At 42.9% G+C, this 14,472-nt stretch overlaps 1 protein-coding gene across 4 annotated transcripts in view; it reads right to left on the bottom strand.

Moving 5' to 3' along the window:
- Positions 1-14,472, bottom strand: part of LOC140202284 (FERM domain-containing protein 6-like) — a 181,463-nt gene that overhangs the window by 54,012 nt on the left and 112,979 nt on the right. For all 4 annotated transcript variants that reach the window (XM_072267178.1, XM_072267179.1, XM_072267176.1 and 1 more), the window contains exon 2: positions 9,877-10,084. In XM_072267178.1, the coding sequence (XP_072123279.1) occupies positions 9,877-9,972 (96 nt within the window). In that variant the 5' untranslated portion in view covers positions 9,973-10,084. The remainder of the gene's footprint in view (positions 1-9,876; positions 10,085-14,472) is intronic.

The following is a 14,472-nucleotide window of genomic DNA, read 5'->3' on the forward strand; positions in this document are numbered from 1 at the left end:
AACTTCCGCTAATGTCCCACCTCCCCATCGTACCCCATCTGTTATTTATTTTTATACACACATTCTTTCTCTCACTCTCCTTTTTCTCCCTCTGTCCCTCTGACTATACCCCTTGCCCATCCTCTGGGTTCCCCCCCCGTCTTTCTTCCCAGACCTCCTGTCCTATGATCCTCTCGTATCGCTTTTGCCAATCACCTGTCCAGCTCTTGGCTCCATCCCTCCCCCTCCTGTCTTCTCCTATCATTTTGGATCTCCCCCTCTCCCTCCCACTTTCAAATCTCTTACTAAGTCTTCCTTCAGTTAGTCCTGACGAAGGGTCTCGGCCTGAAACGTCGACTGTACATCTTCCTAGAGATGCTGCCTGGCCTGCTGCATTCACCAGCAACTTTTATGTGTGTTGCTTGAATTTCCAGCATCTGCAGAATTCCTGTTGTTCACTATATTTCCTTCTCTCTTTTGGACTTGTGACAACAAACCAAGTTATCAGAAGACTGATGCTGATGAGAGAGATAAGTGAGACAATGGAGAAACATTCAAAATGCTAATAAGAGAGAAGAGAGAGATTAAGGAGAAAGAAACACATTTCAGAATATTGACAGACCGGTTGCTTTGAACCTGAACTGTTTGAAGTTTGATGGACAGGCGATACCCCAGCAGGAGGATAAAAAGATAAGGCACCACACACCACGAGATCACGAGATAACGAGACCCTGGAAGAGCAGTGTGCCCCCACAACTTGGTGAGAGTTTGGAGGTCTGATCGCGGGAACCGACCATAGACGCACAGGGTGAAAAGGTACGATCGACGGGAACCTGGTGTGTGTGTCCGCCCTTGCCTGGGTGCCGGGTTCACCACGGAAGAACGGTTGTATCTGGAACAGAGGGGTCACAGTCAGTGACCACAGAAGACATTAAAAGGGTTCGCCCGAAAGCTAACTGCAAAGAACATCAAAGGTCTGTCTGAATCAGATTTGCATATTATCTCTCTTTCTCTCTCTCCAACGGCACAACAGTGATTGCTGTGAACTGTACTAAACTGAACTGAACTCTGCGTCACTTGAGACTGATCATTTTACCCCTAGACTGTGATAGAGCTTGATTGATTCCTATTACCCTAGTTCTGTGTACATGTCTGTTTTATCATTGCTAACCTGTTGCATTTATATCTGTACGATTAGAGTACTGTGTTACTTACTTCTTTAATAAAACTTTATTAGTTTCTGTTAACCAGACTCCAACTAAGTGGTCCATTTCTGCTGGTTTGGCAACCCAGTTACGGGGTACGTAACACACTACATATTTATTTTTTAACATTTAGATTTATAGATTTTATTATCATGTATTCCAGTGTACTGCTGCCACAAAACAAATTTCACAACATGGTTGGAAGGTTCTTGGATGGCTATGGGCCAGGTGCAGGTCGATGGGAATAGGCAGTTTAAATGCTTTGGCATGGGCTAGATGGGCCGAAGGGCCTGTTTCCGTACTGTACTTCTCCATGAGGTGGTATTAAACCGGATTCTGTGTCCAAACAAGTGTCCTAGACTGCCTGCTTCACATTTAAAGTAATTATAATAGAAAATGCACAGAGCGACTGAGAAAGCCTCAGTTGATAGGTTCTTGATTAGTCAGGGCATCAAAGGTTATGGGGAGAAAGCAGGAAAATGGGGTTGAGAGAAATAAGTCAGACTGGATCGAATGGCAGATCAGACTTGATGGGCCAAATGGCCTAATTCTGCTCCCATGTCTTATTATCTTGATTAGTAAGGGCATCAAATGTTATGAGGAGACGTAAGGAGAATGGAGTTGACAAGGATAATAAATCAGCCATGGTCGAACGATGGTGCGGACTCAATGGGCAAAATGGCCTATTCTGATCCATATGGCCTTATTTTGTGAGTGTTGCTCAAAATTTTCAGCATCTGCAGCATCTCTTGTGTTTGTGTTAAATATTGAAATTTCATGGATACCATAAATGTACCTGAAGATTGTTAAATATAGAGTAACATTATTTGATTACAAATGAACTGAAGTCATAAGAGATATACCGTACAGTACAGAAACTGGTCCTACATCCAAACTTGTCCATGCCAACCAAGGTGCCTACCTGAGCTCGTCCCATTTGCCTGCATTGGCCTATATCCCTCTAAAGCAGGGGTCCCCAACCCGGGGTCCACAGACCCTTTGCTTAATAGTATTGGTCCGTGGCATAAAAAAGCTTGGGAACCCCTAATTTAAAGCTTCCATATCTACAAGCTGTCCAAATGTCTTTTAAACATAATTATACCCAACTACATCACTTCCTCTGGCAGCCTTACACCTACCGCCCTCTCAGTTTTACACTTGCCCACGCTAAGAATCCACCTTATTTATAACTCTCATGATTTTATAAACTCTGTTAATCTCCTTTGTTCCATAGAAAATAGTCCCAGCCTATTCAGTCTCTCCTGATAACTCAAGCCCTCCAGTCCCAGCAACATCCTTGTGAATGTTTTCAGCACCTTGTCTAGGTTAATCTTTGTTCCACCTTATTTACCACCCTGTCTACCTGCGTCACCATTTTCAAGTAAAAATGTGCTTGTACTCCAATATCTCTCTGTTCCACGACATTCCCCAGGGCCCTGTGATTTACTGTGTAAGTTTTTGCCCTGGTTTAACTTTCCAAACAGTGTAAAGGAAGAAGTGCAGCAGGGGCGGGAGCAATGGGGAGATTTTGATAAGAAGGATACACCAGCAGACTCTTCCCCTCTGCTGTCTTTGTCTCTACTATTAATCATTAACGAGAAAATCTGAATCACTGCACGGGGAAATGTTTAAATCATGCTATTAAAGTTAAAACTGGAATGGAATTACTGATGGATTTGAAACCAGTGAATGAATTGCTAGTCAAGAATTAATGATAAGTAATGAATTTGGTAATTTTTACATTGAAATTTGGTGCAGTGAATTTGGGTGATAAAACAAAACTGTATTGTTTAGCTCAAAGACGAGAAGATCTGCAATGCTGGAAATTCAAGCAACACACACAAAATGCTGGAGGAACTCAGCAGGGCAGGCAGCATCTACAGAAAAGAGTACAGTCGACGTTTTGGGCCGAGATCCTTCATCAGGACTGAGAAAAAAGTGTGTGCATTGTTTGGCTGCCCCTTGTCTGTTAACCTCAGATCCAGTAATTAAGGAGCAGAATGGTATTGAATCAATCAATTTATTTCTATTTTGCCTGAGGGAAGGAGACAGTGAGACATAACACCAGCCTTCCATTGAGGTTTATGACAGTGAGGTGGGAATTTGCCCCATCATGCCTGGAATGGTCAAAGCCACAGCTTATTTGGTTTCCCCTTCCCAGCTCGGTCCAGGGACCCGCAGCTTACAGCTTGCCAACCCCTCTTCCCAGTACTTCTTAAATGTGGTGAAGTCTTCTGCCTCAACAACCCTTCCAGGCAACAAATTGTAACTTCCATCTAACCTTTCCAATTAATGTAAATCTTTGGACCTTCTTGTAGTGGGTGGTAGAGTTTCAATCCCCAACTGTCTGTAGGGTTTTGTATGTTCTCCCTGTGACTGTATGGGTCTCTCTGGGTGATCTGGTTTCCTCCCACATTCCAGGGATGCAAGGTTAATAAACGTGGGCATGCTATGTTGATGCTGGAGGCACGGTAACAGTAGTGGGCTGCCCCCAGCATATCCTTGATCTGTGCTGGTCATCAATGCAAACAACGCATTTCACTGTACATATCAATGTCTCATATACATGTGGAAAATAAAGCTAATCTCTAATCCATTGCTCAAGGTTTACCCTGTCTAGACCCCTATAATCAAGTCTTTACTCTGCATCAGTGAAGATTGCTATTTCTTGCACTTTAAACTACTTCTAATCTTTACATTCCAGTCAAAATTATATTCAAGTTCAAATTTATCATCATCTGACTACATATATACAACCCTGCAGTTTGCTTACCAGACACACACTGGAGTCGAGGACACCATTATCTTCCTGCTTCAATGGGCGTACACCCATCTGGATGAGCCAGGCAGCACTGTGAGAATCACGTTCTTTGATTTCTCCAGTGCCCTTAACACCATATAACCTGCTTTACTAGGGAGTAAGCTCACGGAGATGCAGGAGATGCTCCTCTAGCGTCCTGGATTACAGACTACCTGTCCAAACAGCCACAGTACGTGAGGTTGCAGAGCTGTGTATCAGATACTGTGGTCAGCAGCACAGGGGCACCTCAGGGGACTTCCTGTTCACCGTCTACACTTCAGACTTCAGGTGCAACTTGGAGCCCTGCCACCTGCAGAAGATTTTGGGTGATTCAGCCATTGTGGGCTGCATAAGCCGGGGTCAAGAAGCTGAGTACAGAAGAGTGGTGGACAACTTTGTTGAGTGGTGTGGACTGAATCACCTACAACTCAACATCACTAAGACAAGGGAGTTGGTGGTGGACTTCAGGAAGGTGAAAGCACCCTGCATTCCCATCTCCATCAAGGGAATGGATGTGGAAGTTGTCTGGGACTACAAATACCTGGGAACTCACCCGGACAATAAACTGAACTGGACTGAAAATCCAGGGGCTCTGTACAAGAAGGGACAGAGCCAATGGTACTTTCTGAGGAGGCTTCGGTCATTCAATGTCTGTGGTACTATGCCGCAGATGTTCTACAACTAAGTGGTGGCTAGCATACTACTCTACGCTGCAGTCTGCTGGGATAGCAGGGTGAAAGCAGCTGATGCCAAGAAGATCGATAAGCTCATCAGGAAGGCTGGTTCTGTACTGGTAGTGGAACTGGATTTCCTGGTGGTTGTGTTTGAGAGGAGGATGCTGCAGATCTTTGGGCACAAAGCTCAGAAAAAGCAACGCAACGGACTTTTAACATCATAAACCAGTGAGTTATTTGTTATGCCTCCCCTCTCGCTGTGAAACAGGGACATCTCTTTCTCCTTATTAGGGAGAGAGAGAGAGAGAGAGAGAGAGAGAGGGAGAGGGAGAGAGAGAGATCCTGTGATATGTCGAATGCCGGGTGAACAATGTAGTCTTTGGGGCAACTTCAAGTCTGTGTCTTTACTGTTGCTTTGCTCATACTTGAGTGCTCGATGGTGGGTGCCGATGCTTTTTTTTTGCCGGTGGAGGGAGGGGGGATTGTTGTTTGCTGCTGCTTACGGAGGGAGGGGAGCTGGGGGACACTTTGGGGTTCTCATATTTAACTGTCATAGAACATAGAACAGTACAGCACAGTACAGGCCCTTCGGCCCACGATGTTGTGCCGACCCTTAAACCTTGCCTCCCATATAACTCATTCATCCTTTGAGGGCACTCCTCTGATTTTCGTGGATGGTTGCAAAGAAAAAGCTTTTCAGAATGTATATGTTTCTCTGACATTAAATGTACCTTTGAAACCTTTGAAGCCACGGAGCATTATGGACAATCCCTCCCACCCTCTCCATGACACAATGGACAAACAGAGGAGCACCTTTAGTAACAGGCTGATTCCACTGAGGTGCACCACTGAATGTCACAGGAGATCTTTTCTCCCTGTGGCTATACCACTCTACAACTACTCCTCCCTAAGGATATAAGTACTGTACATGGTTTCATTGCACATCTGTATTTTGCACTATTACTTTTAATCCTCTAATCCTCTGGAACCATACCAGAATCAAGTGATTCTTGAAAGATTATGACCAATGTATCTGTTAATTTTGAGGAACCTCTCTCAGGACTCTGGGATGTAGTCCATCTGGCCCAGGTGACTTATCCACCTTAAGACCTTTGAGTTTACCTAGCACTTTTTCCTTTGTAATAGCAATGATACTCACTCCTGCTCCCTGACACTCACAGACCTCAGGCACACTGCTAGTGTCTTCCACAGTGAAGATTGATGCAAAGCACTTATTAAGTTCATCTGCCAGCATCATTTTCCAGTGGTCCAATATCAACCCTCAGCTCCCGTTTACTCTTTATATAACAGAAAAAACTTTTGATATCCTGCTTTATATTATCGGCTAGTTTGCCCTCATATTTCATCTTTTCCCTTCTTATAGCTTTTGTTGGATTTTAAAAGCTTCCCACTCATCCAACTTCCAATTCCCTTCTGCTGCCTTATATGCCATTTCCTTGGCTTTTCGGGTAGATGGAGCTCGTCAGCCTGGGAAGACAGTCTATCTAAGAGAGGGAAAACTCTGATTTCAAACCTCCGCTGCCTTGTGGCCAGACCCACTCATGGCAAAGGCTTCGGGAGTAAACCCTGAGGACAAATCCGGAGCTGGAGTCCCTAAGGCAGTCCGACGTTGCCTTCGACCTCGTTCTGGCAACTCCTGTGATGACACTGGTGCCAAGCTGTTATCGGCCCTTGCCCTTCCCTTGGACAACATCGGTCTCGTGGAGAAGGGAGACTTGCAGCATTGGCAACTGCTGGTCTTCCATACAACCTTGCCCAGGCCTGCGCCCTGGAAACTTCCAGAAGCAAATCCATGATCTCGCCAGACAAACGGATGCCACCATGGGTTAATGGTAAAAAGTGAAACGTTTTCGGGGAACATGAGAAAGAATTTCTTCACTCAGCGTGTAGAACGAATGGCCAGCAGAAGTGGTGGATGTGGGTTTGATTTCAATGTTTAAGAGAATTTTTCATAGGTACATTGATGAGAAGGGTATGGAAGGCTATGGTCCCGATGGGATTAAACAGAATAATAGTTTGGCACAGATTAGATGGGCTGAAGAGCCTGTTTCTATGCTCTAGAGCTCTATGACTCTGTATGGATAAGCTTAGTTAGCCAATTAACTTTGCCACTTGCAAAGGTTGACTATTACATAATAAATTTGTATCAGACTAAAAACAAAACAAACATGATTCAGAGTGGCTTGTACAGCCTCTCAAGCCTGCTCTATCTTTTAGGAAGATCATAAGTGAACCTTAATGTCAACTGCTTTTTTTTCTGGAATACTTTGGTGCAAAGACTTGACAGTCTTGAATACCTGCAGACACCGAGCATCGATATTGTCCAAACATTCACAATCCTTTAAGAAGTTGCTTCCCGGCTCAACCCAAAACTGTGAATCCCTTATCCTGAAAATACCACTCTTAGTTGTAGGGTAAATGACGTCTCTGAGTTACGTAGTCAATGCTTCTGAGAAGTTAGTGCTGTTCATTGAGAGAACACCTGATAGTATATCTCCTCTCCTAACAATATCACCAAGGATCCCATCCACCCTGCTCATGTTTGTCCCACTCCCATCGGGGAAGAGGCTACGTAGCAGTGATACCAGGACCACCAGACTCAAAAGCAGTTACTTCCTGCAAGCCGTGAGGCTGATTAATACCTCCTCCCGTTAACCCACCCCAACACACTCCCCACCACCACAACTTTATCATTTCCTGTCAGTCACCTTAAGTACAGACATTCCTGTGCCTAGGGTCACTTTGTGTACATTCAGTCAGTCTATGTAATTGAGTTGATAATTATTATGTTTATTGTGTCGGTGTTCTTTATGCTCATTATACTTTTATGTTGCATTGGAGCTGGACTAACAATCATTTTCTTGTGTACTGGAGACTGACAAAAAAGGGCAGACTAGTGGTTAGCACAACGCTTTACTGTAGAGCAACCCAGGTTCAATTCCTGCCACTGCCTGTAAGGAGTTTGTACATTCTTCCCGTGATTGTGTGGGTTTTCTCTGGGTGCTCTGGTTTCCTCCCACAGTCCAAAGTCGTGCTGGTCATTGTAAATTGTCCTGTGATTCGGCTAGTGTTAAATTGGGGCGGGAGTGGGGGTTACTAGGCAGTCTGACTTGAAGGGCCAGATTCAACACTATCTCAATAAATAAAATAATAACATATTTTAAAAAGCAGTTCAGATCTCGATCTTGATCTAAGAATGATCCTTCAGCCCTAGGAATCCTCAGAGCACACCAGGCAAGGGAAGTATGTAGTGTTAACTGTATTCCAGCTGAGACCTTCTCCTGTTCCCAGCTGTTTTGCAAATGCAAGACTTCCATTGTCCTGTTCCCCAGCCCTTTCGCAAATCAGGAGAATTTACTAGTTGCCTTTCAATTCCTTGTGTGTTTTGTTTACAAGAATCCCCAAATCTCTCCGAGCATGTAATAACTTGCTTAATCCGTAAATTTTTTGCCTGCCCATTGTTCTCTGTCACCTTCTCCTTTCGGTTTGATACTGATACGTATATATCATGCATCAGATGGTGTGAGCTCCCACAATAATTTCAAAGAGCTCTTTACTTATTTAGAACATGAAACATTACAGCACAGTATAGGCCTTTCAGCCCACAATATTGTGCTGATCTTAAAAGTAACTCTAGTATCAATCTAACCCTTTCCTCCTACATATCCTTCCTTTTTTTTCAATCATCCATGTGCCTGGCTAAGAGATTCTTACATGCCCCTAATGTATCTGCCTTTACCAGCACCCCTCCACACACCCACCACTCTCTGTGTATCAGAATCGGGTTTAATATCACTGATGTATATTGTGAAATTTGTTGTTTGGGTGGCAACAGTACATTGCAACCCATATAAATTACAATAAGAAATAGATACATAAATTAAATTCAATAATAAGTGCAAAAATAATACAAAAAAGAAGAGAAAGTGAAGTAGTGTACATGGGTTCACAGGCACAGAGGAAAAGAACACACCTCTGACATGCATACCCTCGAAACCTCCCTTCAATTAGCTTAAAATTATGCCCCCTTGTATCAGCCATTTCCGCTCTGGGAAACAGTCGCTGGCTGTGTTTGTTTGTTTATTTATTTATTTATTTAGTTCTTTATCTGTACCACATCATTGTCGCTCTAGGTCCAATTCCCCTGCAAATGTCTGTCAGTCTATGTCTCAGAATCTTAGAGTCAAACAGCACAAAAAAGGCCCTTCGGCTGGCAAAGGTAAGGTGGCTTCTGAGCTAGTTCCATTCACCTGAATTTGGCTTATAAATCTTGCAACCTTTCCTATCAAACATCTTTTCAGTGATGGAAACAGGCCCTTGGGCCTATCACAAACATTGAACATAGGTTTCCAAACCATCTATCTATGCAAGTGTCTCTACTGTGCCCACCTTAACTACTTGGCAGCTCATTCCAAGTATGCACCTCCCTGCAAAAACACCAGTGGTCAGGGTCCAATTGCAGCCATTGCCTGCAAGGAGTGTGTATGTTCTCCCTGTGACTGCATGGCTTTCCTCTGGATAAGATAAAACTTTATTTATCCCAAAGTAAATTATTTTTGCAAGATTGCTTAGTCACAATTATATACTTCAACATTCAAAATGTAAGCATTGAGGTACAAAAACTACAAAATGTGTCTGGCAGCTGACTGTACTGACTGGAATTTAGAAAAATGTGGGGGGATCTCATTGAAACCTACCGAATGTTGAAAGGGCTAGGTAGGGTGGATGTGGAGAGGATGCTTCCTGTGGTGGGGGTATCCAGAACTAGAGGGCACAGCCTCAAAATTGAGGGTGACCTTTTAGAACAGAGGTAAGGAGGAATTCTTTTAGCCAGAGAATAGTGAATCTGTGGATTGCTCTGCCACAGACTGTGGTGGAGGCCAAGTCGATGTGTATATTTAAGGTGGAAGTTGATCGTTTCCTGATCGGTCAGGGCATCAAAGGATATGGTGAGAAGGCAGGTGAATGGGGTCGAGTGAGATCCGTGATCAGCCACGATGGATTGGCAAAGCAGACTCGATGGGCTGAATGGCCTAATTCTGCCCATGTCTTTGGTCTTGTGACCTCTAGCTCTGGTCTCTATGTGATTAATCAATTTATTGTGATGTGTGCCATTTCAAAATCTCAGAAGATGACAATGACAGAAAATGTCCATTTGCATAAAGCTCTTTGTGGCCACAGAGAAATTCCTACTTACCCCAACCAGGATTTCAAGTTGTTCATTGTTTGGCAGAAGCACGGAAACGATACGTTGGTCTGGCATCATTTTATTCCCCAACGGTTGCCTGCTCATCACAGGCCTCTGAGAAGTCTTTGGTTGAATTAATCTCTATCTGGTTCTATGTTGTCCTCCACAAGTTCTCCTTACCGAATGTCAAACTGCATCCAGCCTGCACTTATCTAGCCTGTCAAATAACACATTTCAGTGTTAATTAATGTAAACAAAACAGCCTGTGGACATGTGGGACCAAAGTCAATTAAAGAATCCTGACCATAGATGACGCGCATCTTGTAAGTGTTACACACAGATCTATGACCTCCAGAAAATGAAGGGATGTGGGCATCTTTAACAGAGTCCTGGGAACAATATCGGCAGAAATCTTATCCAAAGTACAGCATTGTAGAAGGCCAAATACAGTCAATGCAGACAATTCAAGTCAAGTCACTTTTTATTGTTATTTTGACCATTACTGCTGGTACAGTACACAGTAAAAATGAGACAACGTTTCTCAGGACCATGGTGCTACATGAACAATACAAAAACTACACTGAACTACGTAAAAAACAACACAAAACTACACTAGACTACAGACCTACCCAGGACTGCATAAAGTGCACAAAACAGTGCAGGCATTACAATAAATAATAAACAAGACAATAGGCACAGTAGAGGTTGGTGTCAGTCCAGGCTCTGGGTATTGAGGAGTCTGATGGCTTGGGGGAAGAAACTGTTACATAGTCTGGTTATCATGTAGATAATATTGCTGCCAATTTTGAAGAAACTGCAAGCCACCATGTAATACTAAACAGTGAGATGTGTATGGTTCCAGTGGCTCCTGAGTTAATGCTCTGTAAATTGTTTTGTTTCGTCTCAGCTACAGAACGAAGTTCATGACAGATATTACTCTGCTAATCAGGTATAGATATGTGCAGCTTGTGCTCCAATTTGTAGCAAATAATCCCAATTGCACTTTAGTCAAACACACCATTCAGTAACTCTCAGAGTGATGGAGCGACAATATGCTGAGTTCCAACAGCAGATTGTTTGCTCTCCGGATTCTGGTACCTACAGCCTCTCAAGCCTTCACAAGGCCTGAGCACCCTTTAGCACCTTTATTTCTTTATTTAGCACTTCTTTAGCACCCTTGGTATGTTCCTATCTTTGCAGAAGTCAAACTCTGTTTCACCCAGTATCTACTGCCCTCTGCCCTCTGCCCATGGTGCTGCCTCCTGCTATGGGCTTGGTCTTTCTGGCACTTTATCATTTACCTTCACTGCAGTTTTTCAGTAGTTTTTACACTTTATCCTGCATTGTTATTATTTTACCTTATTCTACTCAATGACTTGTACCTGATAAAGTGGCCTCTGAGTGTATGTTCATGGTCTTCTGCTGCTGTAGCCCACCTACTTCAAGATTCAATGTGTCGCTCTTCTGCACATGACTGTTGTAATGTGTGGTTATTTGAGTTACTGTCACCTCCCGGTCAGCTTGAACCAGTGTGGCCATTCTACTCTGACCTCTCTCATTAACAAGGTATACCACTCACTGTATGTTTTGTTTTTTGCTCCATTCTCTATAAGCTCTGAAGACTGTTGTGTATGAAAATCCCAGGAGATCAGCTATTTCTGAGATACTCAAACCACCCCATCTGGCACCAACAATCATTCCATGGACAAAGTCACTGCGATCATATTTCTTCCTCATTCTGAAGTTTGCTCTGAAGAACAACTCAACCTCTTGACCATGTCTGCCTGCTTTTATGCATTGAATTGCTACCACGTGATTGTCTGATTAGACATTTGCACTAACAAGCAGGTGTATAGATGTACCTAATAAAGTGGCTACTGTGTGTAGCTCATTGCACTATGCAATGATTTGATCAGTATAAACCATATGGAAGACAAGCTTCTTGCTGTATCCTGGTGCATGTGACAATAATAAACCATTACTAATTCCAATTCTTTATTGCCAGTGAACATTAAGAGATGAAATACTTGAGGAAGGACCCAGAATAAGACTGGAGAAATACAGAGAGTTTGTAAATGCAGGCAAAGCAATGTCAGAAAGTTATGGAAACACAATGCAAAAAAATTTTTTAATTTTGAGATTTTCAAAGCATACTAATTTATGTTGTTATCAGACAAAGGAGATTACATTTCGTAATCCACTCTTACTTTTCCTGTCATCATGCCATCCAGCCCTTGTACTACATGTCAACTACATAACAAGTCCTAACTTAAGATTTGCATTCACAGGCCAAATTCCATTCTTGCTGTTCCTGCAGCCTCCTCCAGTGCTGAAGTCCCAAGGGTCCCGTGTCCCCCCCAGTCCAGACCCTGCCACTGACCCACTCTCAGCACAGCATGGAAACAAACCCTTCCTGTCCATGTCATACCAGGTGCCCCCTGAACTAGTCCCATTTACCTGTGCTTGGCCTTATGTGTACTTATCAACATTACACCTCAGTTTTTTTACACGGACCAACCACTGCTCTGAGTAAGAAATTTTTTTACGTGGCCTAAAGCTTAATGGCACTATAATCATTTTTCTTTTGGAGTACGCACATCAAGTGAACACAAACTACAACTTACAACACAAGTAAATGATGCCAGGTAGTTAAAACAACTGACCAGCACAACTGCAAAAGTAAAATGATTGGCTTGGATGGCGTCAGTGGTTTATTAGCAATGGACTTCCACTTGGTGTTTATTGTTACAATTTGCAACAGTGTTGTAACTTGAAATACTGACAATATAAATATGTTGAAGCTCTAAAATGTTGTGGTACATGTATCATTTAGAAAATGTATGGATTATATTCATTAACACATAATTAATTACAGGGTATTTCACAATTATATTATACTTTATTGTCGCCAAACAATTGATACTAGAACATACAATCATCAAAGTGATATTTGATTCTGCGCTTCGCGCTCTCTGGAGTACAAATCAATAGTAAATATTAAAAATTAAATTATAAATTAGAAAAGGGAAAGTAAGGTAGTGCAAAAAAACCCGAGAGACAGGTCCGGATATTTAGAGGGTATGGCCCAGATCCAGGTCAGGATCCGTTCAGCAGTCTTATCACAGTTGGAAAGAAGCTGTTCCCAAATCTGGCTGTATGAGTCTTCAAGCTCCTGAGCCTTCTCCCGGAGGGAAGAGGGATGAAAAGTGTGTTGGTTGGGTGGGTCGTGTCCTTGATTATCCTGGCAGCACTGCTCCGACAGCGTGCGGTGTAAAGTGAGTCCAAGGACGGAAGATTGGTTTGTGTGATGTGCTGCGCTGTGTTCATGATCTTCCGCAGCTTCTTCTGGTCTTGGACAGGACAACTTCCATACCAGGTTGTGATGCACCTAAAAGAATGCTTTCTACGGTTTCTGAAAATCATTTCAGAAGTATATTAACAGAATATAAAAGAAAATTTCAGCTGTATGGCAGCAAAGGCTATGTGCATGTGCATGGGAGCATTTCAGTTATTGCGCGGCCATGCATCCATACAGCTTAGAGGGAACAGTGTTACTAATCGAAATGTCTTTTAGATGTTGTTCCTGTACCTGCCTGAACTACTTTCTCTAGCTTGCTTCATATATACATCAGCCTCTGCATGAAGATATCATCTCTCAGGTCCCTTTTTAAACTTACCCCTCTCACCCTTATCTATGCCCTCTAGTTTCTTGGTGAAAAAGACTGTGCATTCACTCCACCTTTGTACCTGGAATTTCCTCCCTAAATCTCTCCATTTCCCTACCCATTTCTCTGCATTTTGCAATGCTCCTTAAACCCCACCTCTTCTGATCAGGTTTCTGACCGTCTCTCCCAGTATCTCCTTATAGGATCTGTTACTATATAATACCTGTTTTTTATTTCAAAATTAAACTTTATTCATGGCAAAAGAAAAGAGAGTGCACCACTTTTGCATTCAGTAGTGCTACAGTAGTAGTTATGCAATATGAACAAAATCACAGGAAGCAGTCGTTCTACAAAAGCTAAAACAATGCTTTTTTCTGCAGAATGCATTACCTTCAAGCACACAAGCAGTTGCACAAACTTCCCCAATTTACTTTCTAACTCTTGTGACAATTCATGTGAGCAGTGTTTTTTTACAGTATGAGTCCTAATACATATTTTAAAAGTTAATTCATAAAGGCAACCCAGTAATCAGCACACTCAGTTACAATAAGATGTTGCCCATTTAATGACCACATCCCTTGGCCCAACTGCAGACATCCCACCCTGCAAAAACTCATTTCAGGGAGGTAGCACCATCAAGTTGCGGGAGACGCCCAGAATTTCCGGGAGAGGTGGGATGTCTCCAATAGAGTAGCTCCTTAGCAGCTAGCCAGCTAGTTTAAATAACGTTAGCTATGCTAATGAACGAATGACACTTGTTGAATGAACTCACCTCAGCATGTCTTTTACAGTCTTAACCCATCGTGGGCAATAGAAAAGTCACTGTTGCAAACAGTGTAGCGAGCAACACTGTCATTATTTTTGACCCCTATTAGGCAGGGGTACACTTTAGGGTAGTCTGGGGTGACGTACGTTTTATATTTTCTTTTTTTGGAATACT

Source organism: Mobula birostris, chromosome 8 (genome assembly GCF_030028105.1).
Source record: "Mobula birostris isolate sMobBir1 chromosome 8, sMobBir1.hap1, whole genome shotgun sequence".
Classification (NCBI taxonomy): Eukaryota; Metazoa; Chordata; class Chondrichthyes; order Myliobatiformes; family Myliobatidae; genus Mobula; species Mobula birostris.